Source organism: Nerophis ophidion, linkage group LG05 (genome assembly GCF_033978795.1).
Source record: "Nerophis ophidion isolate RoL-2023_Sa linkage group LG05, RoL_Noph_v1.0, whole genome shotgun sequence".
NCBI lineage: Eukaryota > Metazoa > Chordata > Actinopteri > Syngnathiformes > Syngnathidae > Nerophis > Nerophis ophidion.
The window spans coordinates 80,221,430-80,239,507 of record NC_084615.1 but is presented as its reverse complement, the minus strand read 5'-3'; the positions used below and the strand labels follow the sequence as shown (position 1 = coordinate 80,239,507).

Genomic DNA, 18,078 nt, shown 5'->3' with positions numbered 1-18,078 from the left:
ACACTATTATGTTAGATCCACTATGGACTGGACTCTCACTATTATGTTAGATCCACTATGGACTGGACTCTCTCACTAGTATGTTAGATCCACTAAGGACTGGACTATCTCACTATTATGTTAGATCCACTATGGACTGGACTCTCTCACTATTATGTTAGATCCACCATGGACTGGACTCTCACTATTATGTTAGATCCACTATGGACTGGACTCTCACTATTATGTTAGATCCACTATGGACTGGACTCTCACACTATTATGCCTGATCCACTAAGGACTGGACTATCTCACTATTATGTTAGATCCACTATGGACTGGACTCTCTCACTATTATGTTAGATCCACCATGGACTGGACTCTCACTATCATGTTAGATCCACTATGGACTGGACTCTCTCACTATTATGTTAGTTCCACTATGGACTGGACTCTCTCACTATTATGTTAGATCCACTATGGACTAGACTCTCACACTATTATGTTAGATCCACTATGGACTAGACTCTCACTTTTATGTTGGATCCACTATGGACTGGACTCTCACTATTATGTTAGATCCACTATGGACTGGACTCTCACTATTATGTTAGATCAACCATGGACTGGACTCTCACACTATTATGTTAGATCCACTATGGACTGGACTCTCACTATTATGTTAGATCGACTATGGACTGGACTCTCACACTATTATGTTAGATCCACTATGGACTGGACTCTCACTATTATGTTAGATCCACTATGGACTGGACTCTCACACTATTATGTTAGATCCACTAAAGACTGGACTCTCACACTATTATGTTAGATCCACTAAAGACTGGACTCCCTCACTATTATGTTAGATCCACTATGGACTGGACTCTCACTATTATGTTAGATTCACTATGAACTGGACTCTCTCACTATTCATGTTAGATCCAGTATGGACTGGACTCTCATACCATTATAATAGATCCACTATGGACTGGACTCTCACAATAGTATGCTAGATCCACTATGGACTGGACTCTCACACTATTATGTTAGATCCACTATGGACTGGACTCTCACTATTATGTTAGATTCACTATGAACTGGACTCTCTCACTATTTATGTTAGATCCAGTATGGACTGGACTCTCTCACTATTATGTTAGATCCACTATGGACTGGACTCTCACATTAGTATGCTGGATCCACTATGGACTGGACTCTCACACTATTATGTTAAATCCAGTAAGGACTGGACTCCCACACTATTACATTAGATCCCCTATGGACTGGACTCTCACACTATTACGTTAGATCCACTATGGACTGGACTCTCACTATAATGTTAGATCCACTCTGGACTCTGGACTCTCACACTATTATGTTAGATCCACTATGGACTGGACTCTCACTATTATGTTGGATCCACTATGGACTGGACTCTCACACTATCATGTTAGATCCACTATGGACTGGAGTCTCACTATAATGTTTGATCCACTATGGACTGGACTCTCACTATTATGTTAGATCCACTATGGACTCTCACACTATTATGTTGGATCCACTATGGACTGGACTCTCACACTATTATGTTAGATCCACTATGGACTGGAGTCTCACTATAATGTTTGATCCACTATGGACTGGAGTCTCACTATTATGTTAGATCCACTATGGACTGGACTCACACACTATTATGTTAGATCCACTATGGACTGGACTCTCACACTATTATGTTAGATCCACTATGGACTGGACTCTCACTATTATGTTAGATCCACTATGGACTGGACTCTCACTATAATGTTAGATCCACTATGGACTGGACTCTCACACTGTTGTTAGATCCACTATGGACTGGACTCTCATTATTATGTTAGATCCACTATGGACTGGACTCTCACTATTGTGTTAGATCCACTATGGACTGGACTCTCACACTATTATGTTAGATCCACTATGGACCGTAGTCTCACTATTATGTTAGATCCACTATGGACTGGACTTTCACTATTATGTTAGATCCACTATGGACTGGACTTTCACTATTATGTTAGATCCACTATGGACTGGACTCTCACACTATTATGTTAGATCCACTATGGACTGGAGTCTCACTATTATGTTAGATCCGCTATGGACTGAACTCTCACACTATTATGTTAGATCCACTATGGACTGGAGTCTCACTAATATGTTAGATCCACTATGGACTGGACTCTCTCACTATTTATGTTAGATCCACTATGGACTGGACTCTCACACTATTATGTTAGCTCCACTATGGACTGGAGTCTCACTAGTATGTTAGATCCACTATGGACTGGACTCTCACACTATTATGTTAGATGCACTATGGACTGGAGTCTTACTAGTATGTTAGATCCACTATGGACTGGACTCTCACACTATTATGTTAGATCCACTATGGACTGGACTCTCACACTATTATGTTAGATCCACTATGGACTGGACTCTCACTAGTATGTTAGATCCACTATGGACTGGACTCTCACTAGTATGTTAGATCCACTATGGACTGGACTCTCACACTATTATGTTGGATCCACTATGGACTGGACTCTCACACTATTATGTTAGATCCACTATGGACTGGACTCTCACACTATTATGTTAGATCCACTATGGACTGGACTCTCACTAGTATGTTAGATCCACTATGGACTGGACTCTCACTAGTATGTTAGATCCACTATTGACTGGACTCTCACACTATTATGCTAGATCCACTTGACGCCCATTGCACCAGTCACCCGGGGGGCGTCCCCACATCTGCAGTCCCCTCCAAGGTTTCTCTTTGTCATCCCATCGGGTTGAGTTTTTCCTTGCCCTAATGTAGCATCTGAGCCGAGGCTGTCGTTGTGGTTTGTGCAGCCCTTTGAGACACTTTTGATTTAAGGCTATATAAATAAACTTTGATTGATTGATTGATTGGTTGATCTTTGCAGATAATGTATGCCTGTGTATAGAAAGCTAGTGACCCAGAAGAGAGATAACACTGTGTTGGTGGTTACAATTATAGGAGAAGTAAATAAATGAGGTGTTGACTCACTCAAAACGCCTGCACATCCCCGGTTATAAAAGTAGCATTAATGGACTCTCCATACTGCCTGCACCCCAGTTAATGGACGGTCTCCATACTGCCTGCACCCCAGTTAATGGCCGGTCTCCATACTGCCTGCACCCCAGTTAATGGACGGTCTCCATACTGCCTGCACCCCAGTTAATGGACGGTCTCCATACTGCCTGCACCCCAGTTAATGGACGGTCTCCATACTGCCTGCACCCCAGTTAATGGCCGGTCTCGATACTGCCTGCACCCCAGTTAATGGACGGTCTCCATACTGCCTGCACCCCAGTTAATGGACGGTCTCCATACTGCCTGCACCCCAGTTAATGGCCGGTCTCCATACTGCCTGCACCCCAGTTAATGGACGGTCTCCATACTGCCTGCACCCCAGTTAATGGACGGTCTCCATACTGCCTGCACCCCAGTTAATGGACGGTCTCCATACTGCCTGCACCCCAGTTAATGGACGGTCTCCATACTGCCTGCACCCCAGTTAATGGACGGTCTCCATACTGCCTGCACCCCAGTTAATGGACGGTCTCCATACTGCCTGCACCCCAGTTAATGGCCGGTCTCCATACTGCCTGCACCCCAGTTAATGGACGGTCTCCATACTGCCTGCACCCCAGTTAATGGACGGTCTCCATACTGCCTGCACCCCAGTTAATGGACGGTCTCCATACTGCCTGCACCCCAGTTAATGGACGGTCTCCATACAGCCTGCACCCCAGTTAATGGACGGTCTCCATACTGCCTGCACCCCAGTTAATGGACTGTCTCCATACTGCCTGCACCCCAGTTAATGGACGGTCTCCATACTGCCTGCACCCCAGTTAATGGACGGTCTCCATACTGCCTGCACCCCAGTTAATGGACGGTCTCCATACTGCCTGCACCCCAGTTAATGGACTGTCTCCATACTGCCTGCACCCCAGTTAATGGACGGTCTCCATACTGCCTGCACCCCAGTTAATGGACGGTCTCCATACTGCCTGCACCCCAGTTAATGGCCGGTCTCCATACTGCCTGCACCCCAGTTAATGGACGGTCTCCATACTGCCTGCACCCCAGTTAATGGCCGGTCTCCATACTGCCTGCACCCCAGTTAATGGACGGTCTCCATACTGCCTGCACCCCAGTTAATGGACGGTCTCCATACTGCCTGCACCCCAGTTAATGGACGGTCTCCATACTGCCTGCACCCCAGTTAATGGACAGTCTCCATACTGCCTGCACCCCAGTTAATGGACGGTCTCCATACTGCCTGCACCCCAGTTAATGGACGGTCTCCATACTGCCTGCACCCCAGTTAATGGCCGGTCTCCATACTGCCTGCACCCCAGTTAATGGACGGTCTCCATACTGCCTGCACCCCAGTTAATGGCCGGTCTCCATACTGCCTGCACCCCAGTTAATGGACGGTCTCCATACTGCCTGCACCCCAGTTAATGGACGGTCTCCATACTGCCTGCACCCCAGTTAATGGACGGTCTCCATACTGCCTGCACCCCAGTTAATGGACGGTCTCCATACTGCCTGCACCCCAGTTAATGGACGGTCTCCATACTGCCTGCACCCCAGTTAATGGCCGGTCTCCATACTGCCTGCACCCCAGTTAATGGACGGTCTCCATACTGCCTGCACCCCAGTTAATGGACGGTCTCCATACTGCCTGCACCCCAGTTAATGGACGGTCTCCATACTGCCTGCACCCCAGTTAATGGACGGTCTCCATACTGCCTGCACCCCAGTTAATGGCCGGTCTCCATACTGCCTGCACCCCAGTTAATGGACGGTCTCCATACTGCCTGCACCCCAGTTAATGGACGGTCTCCATACTGCCTGCACCCCAGTTAATGGACGGTCTCCATACTGCCTGCACCCCAGTTAATGGACGGTCTCCATACAGCCTGCACCCCAGTTAATGGACGGTCTCCATACTGCCTGCACCCCAGTTAATGGACTGTCTCCATACTGCCTGCACCCCAGTTAATGGACGGTCTCCATACTGCCTGCACCCCAGTTAATGGACGGTCTCCATACTGCCTGCACCCCAGTTAATGGCCGGTCTCCATACTGCCTGCACCCCAGTTAATGGACGGTCTCCATACTGCCTGCACCCCAGTTAATGGACGGTCTCCATACTGCCTGCACCCCAGTTAATGGCCGGTCTCCATACTGCCTGCACCCCAGTTAATGGACGGTCTCCATACTGCCTGCACCCCAGTTAATGGCCGGTCTCCATACTGCCTGCACCCCAGTTAATGGCCGGTCTCCATACTGCCTGCACCCCAGTTAATGGCCGGTCTCCATACTGCCTGCACCCCAGCATCATTGTCCAATCAAATGGCTTCTTGTTGAAGTCTTACCTTATACGGCCCAAAGCGCTTCAAGGTACGAAGGAAAACAAGACGTCGATCGCACCAAAAAGGTTGTACATGATAAAGGTACGCTCAATATGAACATATTACAACCGGTATCGTTAAAGCGATACATTTGTGAGGGATAAATGTCTGCCATGTAGCTTCCTTCGCCGTCGACTAACATGGCGACATGTTGCTAAGGTTCTAAGCCAATCACAGGCACGCTTGTGGAAGCGCGGACCAATCAGGAAGGACGTTTTTGACACGTGAAGATGACACTCCAAATATGTCATTACACTGTCATATTTGCGCATTTTTGCGCCTGTAATGTCGAATTAGGCGAAGAAGGTTGTGTTTAAATATTTAATGGTAGACTTTAAGGGCAACCTGAGAATAACTAAGACCGGACTAATCAAAAACGCACTGCAAAGGCTAGCTAATCGAACTGTGAGCGACTCGATGAGGAAACACGGCGGACCGGACTAGTCAAAAAGGCACTGCACAGGCTAGTTAATCGAACTGTAAGCGACTCGATGAGAAAACATGGCGGATGGCAAGGTGAGTGAGGCGCTGCGTTTAATGTCGTTTAACTAATTATTCTATTTTTGTTCAACGCAAAAAATGAAGTAGTGCACGAATAAACGTCATTTAGTAAAAGTTTAACGTCACTTTAGACGAGGTTAAATCATCGTTACAAATGAGTGATTTCAAAGAGAGTTGGCAGATAATGTTTCCCTTACCTCCTTCCTTGTTATTATAATTATGGACCAGATCAAGATGATGAATTAAAGGCCTACTAAAACCCACTACTACCGACCACGCAGTCTGATAGTTTATATATCAATGATGAATTCTTAAAGGCCTACTGAAATGAGATGTTCTTATTTAAACGGGGATAGCAGCTCCATTCTATGTGTCATACTTCATCATTTCGCGATATTGCCATATTTTTGCTGAAAGGATTTAGTAGAGAACATCGACGATAAAGTTCGCAACTTTTGGTGGCTAATAAAAAAGCCTTGCCTGTACCGGAAGTAGCAGACGATGTGCGCGTGACGTCACGGGTTGTGGAGCTCCTCACATCTGAACATTGTTTACAATCATGGCCACCAGGAGCTAGAGCGATTCGGACCGAGAAAGCGACGATTTTCGCATTAATTTGAGCGAGGATGAAAGATTCGTGGATGAGGATAGTGAGAGTGAAGGACTAGAAGAAAAAAAAAAGACGAGGGCAGTGGGAGCAAATCAGATGTTATTAGACACATTTACTAGGATAATTCTGGAAAATCCGTTATCTGCTTATTGTGTTACTAGTGTTGTAGTGAGATTATAAAGTCATACCTGAAAGTCGGAGGGATGTGGTGAGCGCCAGTCGCAGTTGCCTCTTTGACAGCTGCAGGAGGGCGCAAGCTCCGCTCATGTCTACGGTAAGAGCCAACCTATTACCACAATTTTCTCACCGAAACCTGCCGGTTGACATGTGGCCGGGGACTATGTTCGCTTGACCGCTCTGTTCCATAGTAAAACTTCACCTTTTGGAATTTTAAATAAGGAAACACCGGCTGTGTTTGTGTTGCTAAAGGCAGCTGCAATACACCGCTTTCCACCAGCATCTTTCTTCTTTATAGTCTCCATTATTAATTGAACAAATTGCAAAAGATTCAGCAATACAGACGTCCAGAATACTGTGGAATTATGCGATTAAAGCAGGCGACTTTTAGCCGTGAGTGGTGCTGGAATAAAATGTCCGCTCCAACCAATTAACGTCACAAGCACGCGTCAACATAAGCGTCATCATTCCGCGACGTTTTTAACAGAACACTTCGCGGGAAATTTAAAATTGCAATTTAGTAAACTAAAGCGGCCGTATTGGCATGTGTTGCAATGTTAATATTTCATCATTGATATATAAACTATCAGACTGCGTGGTGGATAGTAGTGGCTTTCAGTAGGCCTTTCAGTGACGTTAAACTTTTACTAAATTACGTTTATTTGTGCACTACTTCATTTTTGCATTTTAAAAAAATTGAATAATTAGTATTACAGAGTGCCTAGCTTTACGCGCTTCTGTTTTTAGGACCCCCTGAAACAGTTGAAAGACCTGACTGAGCTAAAAAATCAACTGGCAGAAATTCAGAAGCGAGTCGAGAACGAAATTTCCGCAGGAGTTCCTCAGGTAAGTTGTTATTCATTACTAAAACATTACTTTCCAAACTTGTTTCACTAAGTACCTCCTCGGAAAAAAACTTGTCTGTCCAAGTAAGAGAACCAACATCAGATTACAGTATGTAGGCCTAAGTAACCATTAAAAAACAATCTATGTTTACTTATATAGTCCTAAATCATGAGTGTCTCAAAGGGCTGCACAAGCCACAACAACATCCTCAGCTCAGATTGCACATCAGGGCAAGGAAAAACTTAACCCAATGGGATGACAATGAGAGACCTTGGAGGGGATCGCAAATGTGGGGACCCTTCCTGGGCGAGCTGTGCAATGGACGTCGAGTGGATCTAGCATAAGATTGAGAGATTCCAGTCCATAGTGGATCTAATATAATAGTGTGAGAGTCCAGTCCATAGTGGATCTAACATAATAGTGTGAGAGTCCAGTCCATAGTGGATCTAACATAATAGTGTGAGAGTCCAGTCCATAGTGGATCCAACATAATAGTGAGAGTCCAGTCCATAATGGCTCTAACATAATAGTGAGAGTCCAGTCCATAGGGGATCTAACATAATAGTGAGAGTCCAGTCCATAGGGGATCTAACATAATAGTGTGAGAGTCCAGTCCATAGTGGATCTAACCTAATAGTGAGAGTCCAGTCCATAATGGCTCTAACATAATAGTGAGAGTCCAGTCCATAGGGGATCTAACATAATAGGGAGAGTCCAGTCCATAGGGGATCTAACATAATAGTGAGAGTCCAGTCCATAGTGGATCTAACATAATAGTGAGAGTCCAGTCCATAGTGTATCTAACATAATAATGAGAGTCCAGTCTATAGTGGATCTAACATAATAGTGAGAGTCCAGTCTATAGTGGATCTAACATAATAGTGAGAGTCCAGTCTATAGTGGATCTAACATAATAGTGAGAGTCCAGTCTATAGTGGATCTAACATAATAGTGAGAGTCCAGTCTATAGTGGATCTAACATAATAGTGAGAGTCCAGTCCTTAGGGGATCTAACATAATAGTGAGCGTCCAGTCCATAGTGGATCTAACATAATAGTGTGAGAGTCCAGTCTATAGTGGATCTAACATAATAGTGAGAGTCCAGTCTATATTGGATCTAACATAATAGTGAGCGTCCAGTCCATAGTGGATCTAACATAATAGTGTGAGAGTCCAGTCTATAGTGGATCTAACATAATAGTGAGAGTCCAGTCTATAGTGGATCTAACATAATAGTGAGCGTCCAGTCCATAGTGGATCTAACATAATAGTGAGAGTCCAGTCTATAGTGGATCTAACATAATAGTGAGAGTCCAGTCCATAGTGGATCTAACATAATAGTGAGAGTCCAGTCCATAGTGGATCTAACATAATAGTGAGAGTCCAGTCCATAGTGGATCTAACAAAATAGTATAAGAGTCCAGTCCATGGTGGATCTAACATAATAGTGTAAAAGTTTAGTCCATAGTGGATCTAACACAATAGTATGAGAGTCCAGTCCATAGTGGATCTAATACAATAGTATGAGAGTCCAGTCCATAGTGGATCTAACTTGTCGTGAAAGTCCAGTCCATAGTGGATCTAACTTTATCGTGAAAGTCCAGTCCATAGTGGGGCCAGCAGGAGATCATCTTGAACGGAGACAGGTCAGCAGCGCAGAGACGTCCTAACTGATGCACAGATGAGTGGTCCACCCTGGGTCCTGACTTTGGACAGCTAGCGCGTCACCCAATCTGTGCTCTCCTCTCCACGAAGGAGTGGGGGGCAGAGCAGAAAAGAAACAGCAGATTAACTGGTCTACAAGAGAGGTTTATTTAAAGGCTAGAGTATACAAATGAGTTTTAGGATGGGACTTACATGCTTCAAAGACAAGGTAGATGTTTTAATTAACAAGTATATTTAATATTTTGGCCACTGTAACATTACATACAGTTTGAATAGTAACCCTGTGTTTGAATATGGGACAGTTTTCAAATAACATCAATACTAGCTTTTAACGTTTTGTCATCTAATTGAACGCAGGCTGTGAAGATTCTGTATTTGATGTAGGGGGCTGGGCGATATGGCCTTTTATTAATATCTCGATAGTTTTAGGCCATGTCACGATACACGATTTATATATCCATATTTTTGCCTTAGCTTTGAATGAATACTTGATGCATATAATGACAGCAGTATGATGATTCTATGTGTCTACATTCAAATATTCTTCTTCATACTGTATTAATATATGTTCATTTTAAACTTTCATGCAGAGAGGGAAATCAAAAAGTCATTTGACCAAAACTGTATTTATTAAACAGTTATTGGCACAGTGGCACAAACATTCATGTCATTTCAAAAACTGAAAGTGCAAGATTGTCAGAGACATTTTAAAACAAGCTATGAGTGCACTTTTGTGCATGATGTCACTAAGTTGACATATCAAAAGAACACTAAATTAAAATGCACTTTTTGTACAGAACGCCACTACAATAGTTTAAAACAAATAAAGTGCACTTTTGTGCATGATGTCACACACAATATTTCAATATCTGTCAAATAAAAATGAGCTGCATAATAGGAAATCAAATAGTGTATGTGTTTCACTATGTGGTAGGTTCCTGCAGACGTTATCTCCTGTTGTTGACTATTTTTTTCATACGGTGTTGATGTGGAAATGGTTGCTTCTGCATTTTGTTGGTGTGGCGCCGAACCGAGATGTTGACATGTGGAGTTTCAAGCACTCTTCATTCTCTAGCAGCTGACTTTTCAAATGGTTCTACACTTTAGAAGTGCTGCTTCTTTTTGTAGCAACGCTTTTGCCGCACAATTTTGCCTGCTGTTTTTCTTGGGAATCAATTCTTCCTTAATTTGTTACCACACCGCTAGCATCACAGCTAGCTTTACCATGTCGCCACCTGTCTGCTCCGTGAGGGTGTATGACGTTGCACGCGCGACAGTATGTGACGTATGTAAGAAGGTGCGCTTGTTTTATGTCTCTGTCAGAAGGACGGACAACAAAGAGTGAGAAGAGCCTGTAGTGTAATGCCCGCAGGTAAAAGCAACTGCGTGAGGACGTATACTCGATTATCACGATATAGTCATTTTCTATATCGCACAGAGACAAACCTGCAATACATGGAGTATATCGATACATCGCCCAACCCTAATTCGATGTGAGAGGTATCACTCCTTTTTATTTATGTTGGCCAACTAGACTATGAACACTATTTTTATTTATATGGACAAGTGTAGTTACGTCTTATGGCCATCAGGTGCCCACTTGCAAAATTCTTACATTTGTTTTTATTTGTTTTATCTCTTATGTCCATAAAGTGCTATCTTGCAAAATTTTCACATTTATTGTATTTACGCAGTACAGGCCAACATTTCGGATAGAGCTTCCCATTCAATGTGTTTTCTTTATTTTCATGACTATTTAAATAGTAGATTGTCACTGAAGGCATCACAACTATGAATGAACACATGCAGAGTTATGTACTTAACAAAAAAAGGTCAACTAACCGAAAACGTGTTTTATATTCTATCTATCCATCCATCCATCCATCCATTTTCTACCGCTTGTCCATTTTGGGGTTGCGGGGGGTCCTGGAGCCTATCTCAGCTGCATTCTAGTTTCTTAAAAAAAGCCACCCTCTGCTCTGAGCACTGTTTTGCACACTATTGGCTTTCTCTCCATGAGCTTCAAGAGGTAGTCACCTGAAATGGTTTTAACTTCACAGGTGTGCTTAAAGTCAAAGTAGTTCAAAATTGTGTGCGCCTATAAAAGTATGTTGGTGTTAGGGCTGGGCGATATATCGATACACATGATATATCGTGGGTTTGTCTCTGCGATATAGAAAATGACTATATCGTGTTATTCGAGTATACGTTCTCACGCAGTTGCTTTTAGCTGCGGGAATTACATAACAGGCTCTTCTCACTCTTTCCTGTCTCTCCTTCTCACAGACAAGCGCACTTTCTTAAATACGTCACGTCATACGTCACATACGTATACGCCCTCGCGGAGCAGAGAGGTAGCTGCATGGGTAATGTTAGCTGTGGTGCTAGTGGAGCCATGCGAGTGGTAATACGAGAGAAAGAAGGTACGAATGAAGGAAGAATTAATTCCCAATAAAAACAGCAGGGTTTCCATAGCCTGACGGTGGTTCGGCTTCAAGTGGGAAAATATCGAACAGACAACCGTAATTTGTCAAGTGTGGGCCTAAAGCGTTGCTATAAAAAGTAGCATTACTGCTAATATGTAGCATCATTTGAAAAGTCACCTACTAGAGAATGAAGAGAATTTCATAACGTCTGCAGTAACCTACCACTTAGAGAAGGACGAATACTATTTGATTTCTTATTATGCAGCTCATTTATATTTGACACTTAAAATGTCTCTGACAATCTTGCACTTTCTGTTTTGAAATGACATGAACGTTTGTGCCGCTGCTTAATAACTGTTTAATAAATACAGTTTTGGTCAATTGACTTGTGATTTCCTTCTCTGCATGAAAGTTAAAAATGAGCATATATTAATGCAGTATGAAGAAGAATGTTTGAATGTAGACACATAGAATCATCATACTGCTGTCATTATATGCATCTGTCACGCTGGAAACGCATCGTTTGCGTGTTGTGTCACCCCCGGATGCACAAGGACCAGGACAAGCAGGGATTGCAGGTAGGAACTTGGTTTAATATACAAAAAGTTAAAGAACACTGGTATAAAAGGCAAAATAAAGTGCGTGCCTACGCACGGGAAGCTAATGCTAAATGTAGCAAGGAAGTTTGAAAGTCCAAAAGGAACGTGCCGATCGCACGAGAAGCTAAGGCATAACTTATCACAAGTATTTATAACGCAGAGAAACTAACGTGATAGTTGCATGTAGCAAACAACGAACCAAGACTGAACAACGGCAGAAAGCAGGCTTAAATACAAGGAGACAGTAATTATAAACAGGTGTGTGTCAAAAAACCAGTGCAGGTGGAACAAATGTGAAACCATGGTTACCGAACAAACAAGGAAGTGCACAAGCTGGTGATCGTAAGAGACCAAAAATAATTAGAAAACACACAAAAGGACTCAAGAACAAAAACTATGTATGATGTGGGAGGCGGATCATGACAGCAAGGCTAATGCAATATATCCAGATATATATTGTATATCGCGATATGACCTAAAAATATTGAAATATTAATAAAAGGCCATATCACCCAGCCCTAGTTGGTGTAAAACTGTCATTTAAAAATGATGAATGCTCAAGTGTTCAATATGTAATCTGAGTATGTTTTTTTTTGTGTAAAGCGTTGATGTATTGAATTCCTCTCGCTCGCAGGGGGGCTCGCTGTTTGGCGGCCCGTTCCTGAAGGGCTTCCTGGCTGGCTACGTGGTGGCCAAGCTCCGCTCCTCCGCCATCGTGGGCGTGCTGCTGGGCACCATCACTGGCATGTACGCGGCGCAGAACTACCAAGTGCCCAATGTTGAAAGGACGGTGAAAGAGTTGCTTAGCAACCTGACAAAAGGGCCAAAGTAGAGCCGCTGACTGGACTCAAATAAGAAAGACTTCCTGCCTGCCTGCCATGTTTTTGCTTCTTTAATTTGGTGATCATGATTGTGATCCGGAGTGAGAGGGTGAGGCACAGGAGGCGGTGGCTAACGAGGCTCCAGTGGGGGGCCCTCTTGTGCGTGATGGTCCTCATCTATGGCTCTCACGCGCCTCTCATCGCTCTGAGCAAAGTGGACCAGCGTGTGCCCTTTGACCCCTCCTCCTGCGTGCTCATGATCGAGCTGACCAAGCTGCTCGTCTCCTTCGCCGCTTTCGCCGCCACCGACGGTGCGTCCGCCTCGCTTGCCCTTCCCTCCCCGGCCCTGGCGGCCCCGTACGCCGTCCCCGCCGCGCTGTACGCCCTCAACAACAACCTGGTGGTCCTCATGCAGGCCTATATGGATCCCAGCTCCTTCCAAGTCCTCAGCAACCTTAAAATCGCCGCCACGGCTCTGCTTTACTCACTGTGTCTCGGCAGGAGGCTGCGCCGGGGTCAGTGGCTCAGTCTGGGGCTCCTGATGGCGGCGGGAGCGTGCCACAGCTACAGCAGCCTGGGTCCAGCGGAGGGGGCGGCGGCCAGGCTTTACATCACCGCATGGGGGCTCTTCCTCATGTGGGTGTACTGCTGCGTCTCTGGGCTGGCGGCTGTTTACACAGAAAGGACGCTGAAGAGCCAAAATCTTCCACTCAGCCAACAGAACCTCTACCTCTATGCGTTTGGTGTGCTCATCAACGGGATGTCGTCCTTCTCCGCCCTGGCGAGCGACAAAAGCTTCCTAGAAGGATACTCCTGGCCCGTTTGGGCCATCATTGCAGGGCAGGCGGCCAACGGCCTCCTGATGTCCGTGGTGCTGAAGCACGGCAGCGGCATTACGCGACTATTCGTCATCTCCTGTTCCATGCTGGTCAATGCTTTGTTGTCCTGGGCCTTCTTAGGGCTGCAGCTCACCTTCTTCTTCGTTCTGCCCGTTTCCATGGTCGGCCTGGCAGCTTACCTTTACTACACATAGCTGAAATGTGTGACTATGTCTGCCTTTTCATCCTGCACTAATGTGAACGTGACTTTTTAAAGGCCTACTGAAATGAGATTTTCTTATTTAAACAGGGATAGCAGGTCCATTCTATGTGTCATACTTCATCATTTCGCGATATTGCCATATTTTTGCTGAAAGGATTTAGTAGAGAACATCCACGATAAAGTTCCCAACTTTTGGTGGCTAATAAAAAAGCCTTGCCTGTACCGGAAGTAGCAGACGATGTGCGCGTGACGTCACGGGTTGTGGAGCTCCTCACATCTGAACATTTTTTATAATCATAGCCACCAGCAGCAAGTGCAATTCGGACTGAGAAAGCGATGAGTTCCCCATTTGAGCAAGGATGAAAGATTCTAGGATGAGGAAAGTTAGAGTGAAGCAAAAAAAAAAAGAAAAAGCGAGGGCTCCAGGCGACGGCAGTGTGAGCGATTCAGACGTTATTAGACACATTTACTAGGATAATTTTAGAAAATCCCTTACCTGCTTATTGTGTTAATAGTGTTTTAGTGAGATTATAAAGTCATACCTGAAAGTCGGAGGGCTGCGGTGAACGCCAGTGTATCTGAGAGAAGCCAATGGAGGAGCCAAGATCACAGCTGCCTTTTTGACAGCTACAGGAGGAGGTCGCGTAATCCACTCAAGTCTCCGGTAAGAGCCGACTTAATATCACAATTTTCCCATCCAAAAACATGTTCGCTTGACCGCTCTGTGTTAAAGCTTCACAACAAACAAACACCGGCTGTGTCTCGGTGCTAAAGGCAGCTGCAATCCACCGCTTTCCACCAACAGCATTCTTATTTAGTGTCTCCATTATTAATTGAACAAATTGCAAAAGATTCAGCAACACAGATGTCCAAAATACTGTGTAATTATGCGATGAAAAGAGACGACTTTTAGCCGTAAGTGGTGCTGGCTAATATGTCGCCTCCAACCAATAACGTCACAAACACGCGTCATCATTCCGCGACGTTTTCAACAGGAAACTCCGCGGGAAATGTAAAATTGTAATTTAGTAAAGTAAAGCGGCCGTATTGGCATGTGTTGCAATGTTAATATTTCATCATTGATATATAAACTATCGGACTGCGTGGTGGCCAGTAGTGGCTTTCAGTAGGACTTTAACTTATACAGTCACTGGCCACTTAATTAGGTATGCATCGTTGTTTCCACTTTACTTGTGACCAGGCCAGGGCAATTATTTTGACTCGGGGGATGGGGGGAACATTTAGAGGAAAAAAATGTCCCTGGGGGCCTATTTTTAGGAACACTAATGCAAAACCTCACTATAATTTCAGATTGAATGCTAAAAACGTTATGGGATTTTAAATTTTTTTACTGAATGAGACACCCAGAATGTACATGAAAATAAAGAATGTGGGATTTAAAATATTAACTATGAACAATAAAACACTGAATATTGACAACATGTGAACGTCACACCCCCTCTCGATTGACATATTTTTAAATTCAAGCAAAACGTAGTCGGTTTGCAGCCGAGTCTGAAGTGACTGGGATGAGATTCAGCACCTCCAAGTCCGAGTCCATGGTTCTCGCCCGGAAAAGGGTGGAGTGCCATCTCCGGGTTGGGGAGGAGACCCTGCCCCAAGTGGAGGAGTTCAAGTACCTCGGAGTCTTGTTCACGAGTGAGGGAAGAGTGGATCATGAGATCGAGAGGCGGATCGGTGCGGCGTCTTCAGTAATGCAGACGCTGTATCAATCCGTTGTGGTGAAGAAGGAGCTGAGCCGGAAGGCAAAGCTCTCAATTTACCGGTTGATCTACGTTCCCATCCTCACTTATGGTCATGAGCTTTGGGTTATGACCAAAAGGACAAGATCACGGGTACAAGCGGCCCAAATGAGTTTCCTCTGCCGGGTGGCGGGTCTCTCCCTTAGAGATAGGGTGAGAAGCTCAAAGTAAAGCAGCTGCTCCTCCACATGGAGAGGAGCCAGATGAGGTGGTTCGTGCATCTGGTCAGGATGCCACCCGAACGCCTCCCTCGAGAGGTGTTTAGGGTACATCCGACCAGTAGGAGGCCACAGGGAAGACCCAGGACACGTTGGGAAGACTATGTCTCCCGGCAGGCCTGGGAACGCCTCGGGATCCTCCGGGAAAGAGCTGGATGAAGTGGCTGGGGAGAGGGAAGTCTGGGCTTCCCTGCTTAGGCTGCTGCCCCCGCGACCCGACCTCGGATAAGCGGAAGAAGATGGCTTTATAACTTTGTGGTAAATATCTTCTTCCACGTCTGTCCCTGACACCCACATTTCAGGCTGGCCGCTCTGGAAACACTCTGTGGAAACGCTCCCCACCCACACTACTTGATGCCTCGTCTGAGCTGCTGTGACTTAGATGACCATAGTTACTAATTAGATTACCATCCATCCATCCATTCTCTACCGCTTGTCCCTTTCGGGGGGTGCCGGAGCCTATGTCAGCTACATAACCATAGTAACTAATTAGATGACCATAGTAACTAGTATATCATGCAAATGCACAGACTCCTACCATTGAAATATTTTGTGTAATTGAAGAATTACGGTCATTAGAAAACTTCACTGCACATTATAATGGCAGCAAAATATTTGGGAATGTCCGGCGGGCCAGATTGAAAAGTCTAACAGGCCTTAATTTGCCCAGGTTTGTTTTAGATTGACAAACATTTATTTGGTCAATATGTTAAATATTTAGGTGTAGCGATGCTATAATGTGCCTCTCATGCTGCTTAACAGCACAATAATAGGAAGAACCACTGCAATAGAAGCATATTTGTAAAAGACTTTGTGTTGGATGTCATTAAATCGTGCAGGTGCGCCTACAGAAGTGTCCAGTGTTGCATCATTGACAATAGTATGACCTTCAAAGTCTTTTTTGAAACAATAATACAATTAAATATCAGTTCTTAAGAGTGTTGTTTTTTTTTGTATAAAGGATTTGCTGTTCCAAAAATTAATTATAAAAGCAATTGAATAAATAATATACAGCAGGAGTGTCTAAATATGAGTGCTGATATCAAACATTTAGTGAATATTTATGTATTGAAAGACAAACAGTAATATTATTACAATAACTATCAACTTGCCAGCTTTTTTTTTTTTTCTTCCTATTTTCACATTTACGCTGGGTTTGAATTTGATTTCTACAATATACAAATATAAGCAAGCTTCAAAAAGTTGTTATACTTTTGGACAACCGTTTTGGACCAAATTTTCATGAATTAAATGTGAAATATTATTTCTGGTCCAATTAAATTGTGAACTATCTTTATTACATTGAAACTTTTCTTAGTTTTAATGAACAATACATTTAAATGTATATAGTTAAACATGTGTTAATACTATTGATGTACATATATTTATACAGTATATATATATTTATACAGTATATATATATATATATATATTCAGTATACATATTTATAAAAATATTTTGAATGTATTCGTTAAAAATAAGTAATTTATAAATCTAAATATATAAGCATAGATTACATATATATATATATATGTGTGTGTGTATGTAACACACACACACATATATATATACACACAAACATATATATATACATATATATGACCAGTATGTATATAAATGTGTATATATATGATATACATATATATCATTTATATACACATTTAAGTATATAATTAAACATTTGTTAATATTATTGATATAGATATGTATACAGTATATATATGTATATATATATATTCAGCATACATATTTATAAAATTATTGAATGTATTCGTTAAAAATTTGTAAATTTTTCATTGTAATTTATACATCTAAATATATAAGCATATATTACATATATACACAGTATATATATGTGTGTATATATATATGTATATATATATACACACATATATATACATATATTCACATATATACATATTTATTTATTCACAC

General features: G+C 43.3%; 3 protein-coding genes across 3 annotated transcripts in view; 2 read left to right on the top strand and 1 right to left on the bottom strand.

Moving 5' to 3' along the window:
• Positions 1-5,650, bottom strand: part of hmgxb3 (HMG box domain containing 3) — a 34,762-nt gene extending 29,112 nt beyond the window's left edge. The window contains exon 1 of the mRNA XM_061902128.1: positions 5,440-5,650. The gene's annotated coding sequence lies outside the window, so the exon portion shown is untranslated. The remainder of the gene's footprint in view (positions 1-5,439) is intronic.
• Positions 5,651-5,724: 74 nt separating this feature from the next.
• Positions 5,725-13,131, top strand: LOC133553665 (SLC35A4 upstream open reading frame protein). The gene is made up of 3 exons (XM_061902130.1): positions 5,725-5,991; positions 7,511-7,609; positions 12,934-13,131. Exons 1-3 carry the CDS (start codon positions 5,977-5,979, stop codon positions 13,129-13,131), a joined length of 312 nt encoding a protein of 103 aa, XP_061758114.1. The 5' UTR covers positions 5,725-5,976.
• A 74-nt stretch (positions 13,132-13,205) lies between these two features.
• Positions 13,206-16,995, top strand: slc35a4 (solute carrier family 35 member A4). Its single transcript, XM_061902129.1, has one exon. It carries the CDS (start codon positions 13,206-13,208, stop codon positions 14,151-14,153), a length of 948 nt encoding a protein of 315 aa, XP_061758113.1. The 3' UTR covers positions 14,154-16,995.
• The last annotated feature ends 1,083 nt before the right edge of the window (positions 16,996-18,078 follow it).